This window comes from Arachis ipaensis, chromosome B6 (assembly GCF_059453495.1).
Source record: "Arachis ipaensis isolate K30076 ecotype BB chromosome B6, ASM5945349v1, whole genome shotgun sequence".
In the NCBI taxonomy this organism is placed as follows: Eukaryota; Viridiplantae; Streptophyta; class Magnoliopsida; order Fabales; family Fabaceae; genus Arachis; species Arachis ipaensis.
This window is the reverse complement of record NC_142441.1, coordinates 147,811,940-147,813,840: the sequence shown is the minus strand read 5'-3', so window position 1 is coordinate 147,813,840 and position 1,901 is coordinate 147,811,940. Positions and strand designations below refer to the sequence as shown.

General features: G+C 33.1%; 1 protein-coding gene across 1 annotated transcript; it reads left to right on the top strand.

Moving 5' to 3' along the window:
• Window positions 1–1,042: 1,042 nt before the first annotated feature.
• LOC148563100 (indole-3-acetic acid-induced protein ARG7-like) lies at window positions 1,043–1,675 on the top strand. The gene has a single exon (XM_088491568.1). The coding sequence runs from the start codon at window positions 1,084–1,086 to the stop codon at window positions 1,330–1,332; it is 249 nt and encodes an 82-aa protein (XP_088347694.1). The 5' UTR covers window positions 1,043–1,083; the 3' UTR covers window positions 1,333–1,675.
• Window positions 1,676–1,901: the final 226 nt, after the last annotated feature.

The window sequence follows — 1,901 nt, the reverse complement described above, 5'->3', positions numbered from 1 at the left end:
GCCAATGAGTAATAGCTCAAATGGCATAGACTCCCCATACTCAATTAAGAGGTTGCGGGTTCGAGTCTCCTATCTTTGGTAAGAAAAAAAAAATAATTAGTAAATGATTAATAATATTGTATCATATTTAAATTTTTACTTTAATTTATGTAATATATGGGATGATGATTATATAAATTTTGAAATTTAATTTTATTTATTGAATTTTAATAATTATAGGGACGGGACGGGTACCCGCGGATTAAGGTTCAGCATTTTACTACCCGCGGATAGAAGCAGAGCGGGTTCTGTGCGAGTTGTTGTACGGCGGGGCGGGGTCGGGTAGAGAAAAAATCGGCCCTACCCGCTCCGTTGCCACCCCTAAACATACGTATTATGCAAGATTGAAAGTTGAATTTTCATTTTAAGTTTTCTTTTTTTGCCTTTAACGGTTATAGTGTAATTTCCTTGCATATGCAATGCAAGATTGCAAGGTGAATCATTGCTTTTGAGGATATAATTTATAATGAGTTAAAATTAGGTAGAAACTTCCTGAAATTATTTTCATGTAAAGTTGATATTTTAAGATAAATATCGTTAAATAATTTAATAAATTTGACTAAATCATCTAAGGACAATTCTTAACTATTAATTTCACATAAAAATAACCATATGAGTTTTTACCTTAAAATTATATTAGAAAAATGTTCAGCAAAGATATGGCATGAGAGTAGGAATAAGATTTTTTCAGTCATTCATTCTCTGATACTTAGGGGGTAAGATTTAGCTTAGTGATAAAATAAAAATAAGGAGTTGTAAACAATTATTGAAGGTGGCTTAGAACCATTAATTAAGATGAGAAGAATTGAAGAGTGAAAAGGACATAGCGTTTGTGTTCACATGGACTTGTCGTGGAAGAAGTACTAATTCTAATTAATGAGTGAGATACTTGACCCAGTAAGAGATACTTCCATTACTTTGACTGAAGCCACTCAAATTTGACCAGAATTGAAGCTTCCTCATCCCATCTCTTGGAACTCTTATCAGTATATAAAAAGAGAGCATATGGTGTTAATTGTATCTTGAGAGAAAAATTAAAGTATTATGATGATGGTGTCCATTCGCCTACCCTTTGAAAAGAAGAGATTGATGGTGCCAAAAGGGTACTTTGCAGTGTATGTAGGAGTTGAAAAGAAGAGATTTGTGATACCACTCTCATTCTTGAATCAGCCTTCGTTTCAACAACTGCTGAGTATGGCCGAAGAAGAATTTGGCTTCACACATCCAATGGGTGGCCTCACAATTCCTTGCACTCAAGACACTTTCATTCATCTCACTTCTCTCTTACAATGAGCACAACTCTCAACTATATCTATTCTTTTATTCTTTTTTTTTGGTGACTTAAAAGAAAAAAAAAAAACAAAAACTAAGAAAGAAAAAAAAACAAGAAACTGCTTAAAAAAGGCAGTTCCGCTGAATACTACTCTCAAACTCCTTCCAAGGCAATGGAAGCTTATTCTTTTATTCTTTTAAACTTACTTGATGTATATTCACATAGTTCTTTGTAATTTCAACTATTATTGTTACGTTGTACCAACTCATGTAACGTGCAATCAAAATGCGCCGCGGCCCAATTTAAATTTCTTGTTTAAATTGCTCTTGCAATCGTAGCAAGATACAAAATTTCTAGTTAAAATTTTTTTCATATATACTTAACACACTACCACATACTAATTAAAACAAATGCAACCCAGTGCATTTGTGCAACTGAGATCAGCTCTAAGTGGTGACTTCAGAGTCATATCTGTTTTGAATCCTTCAACAGCTATATAATTTTTCATTAATTACAAACCTAGCCTTAATTTGAGCTTCATCCTTAATTTAGTTTTGGTTTCCACGTATCCCCAACTCAATAGGTCAAT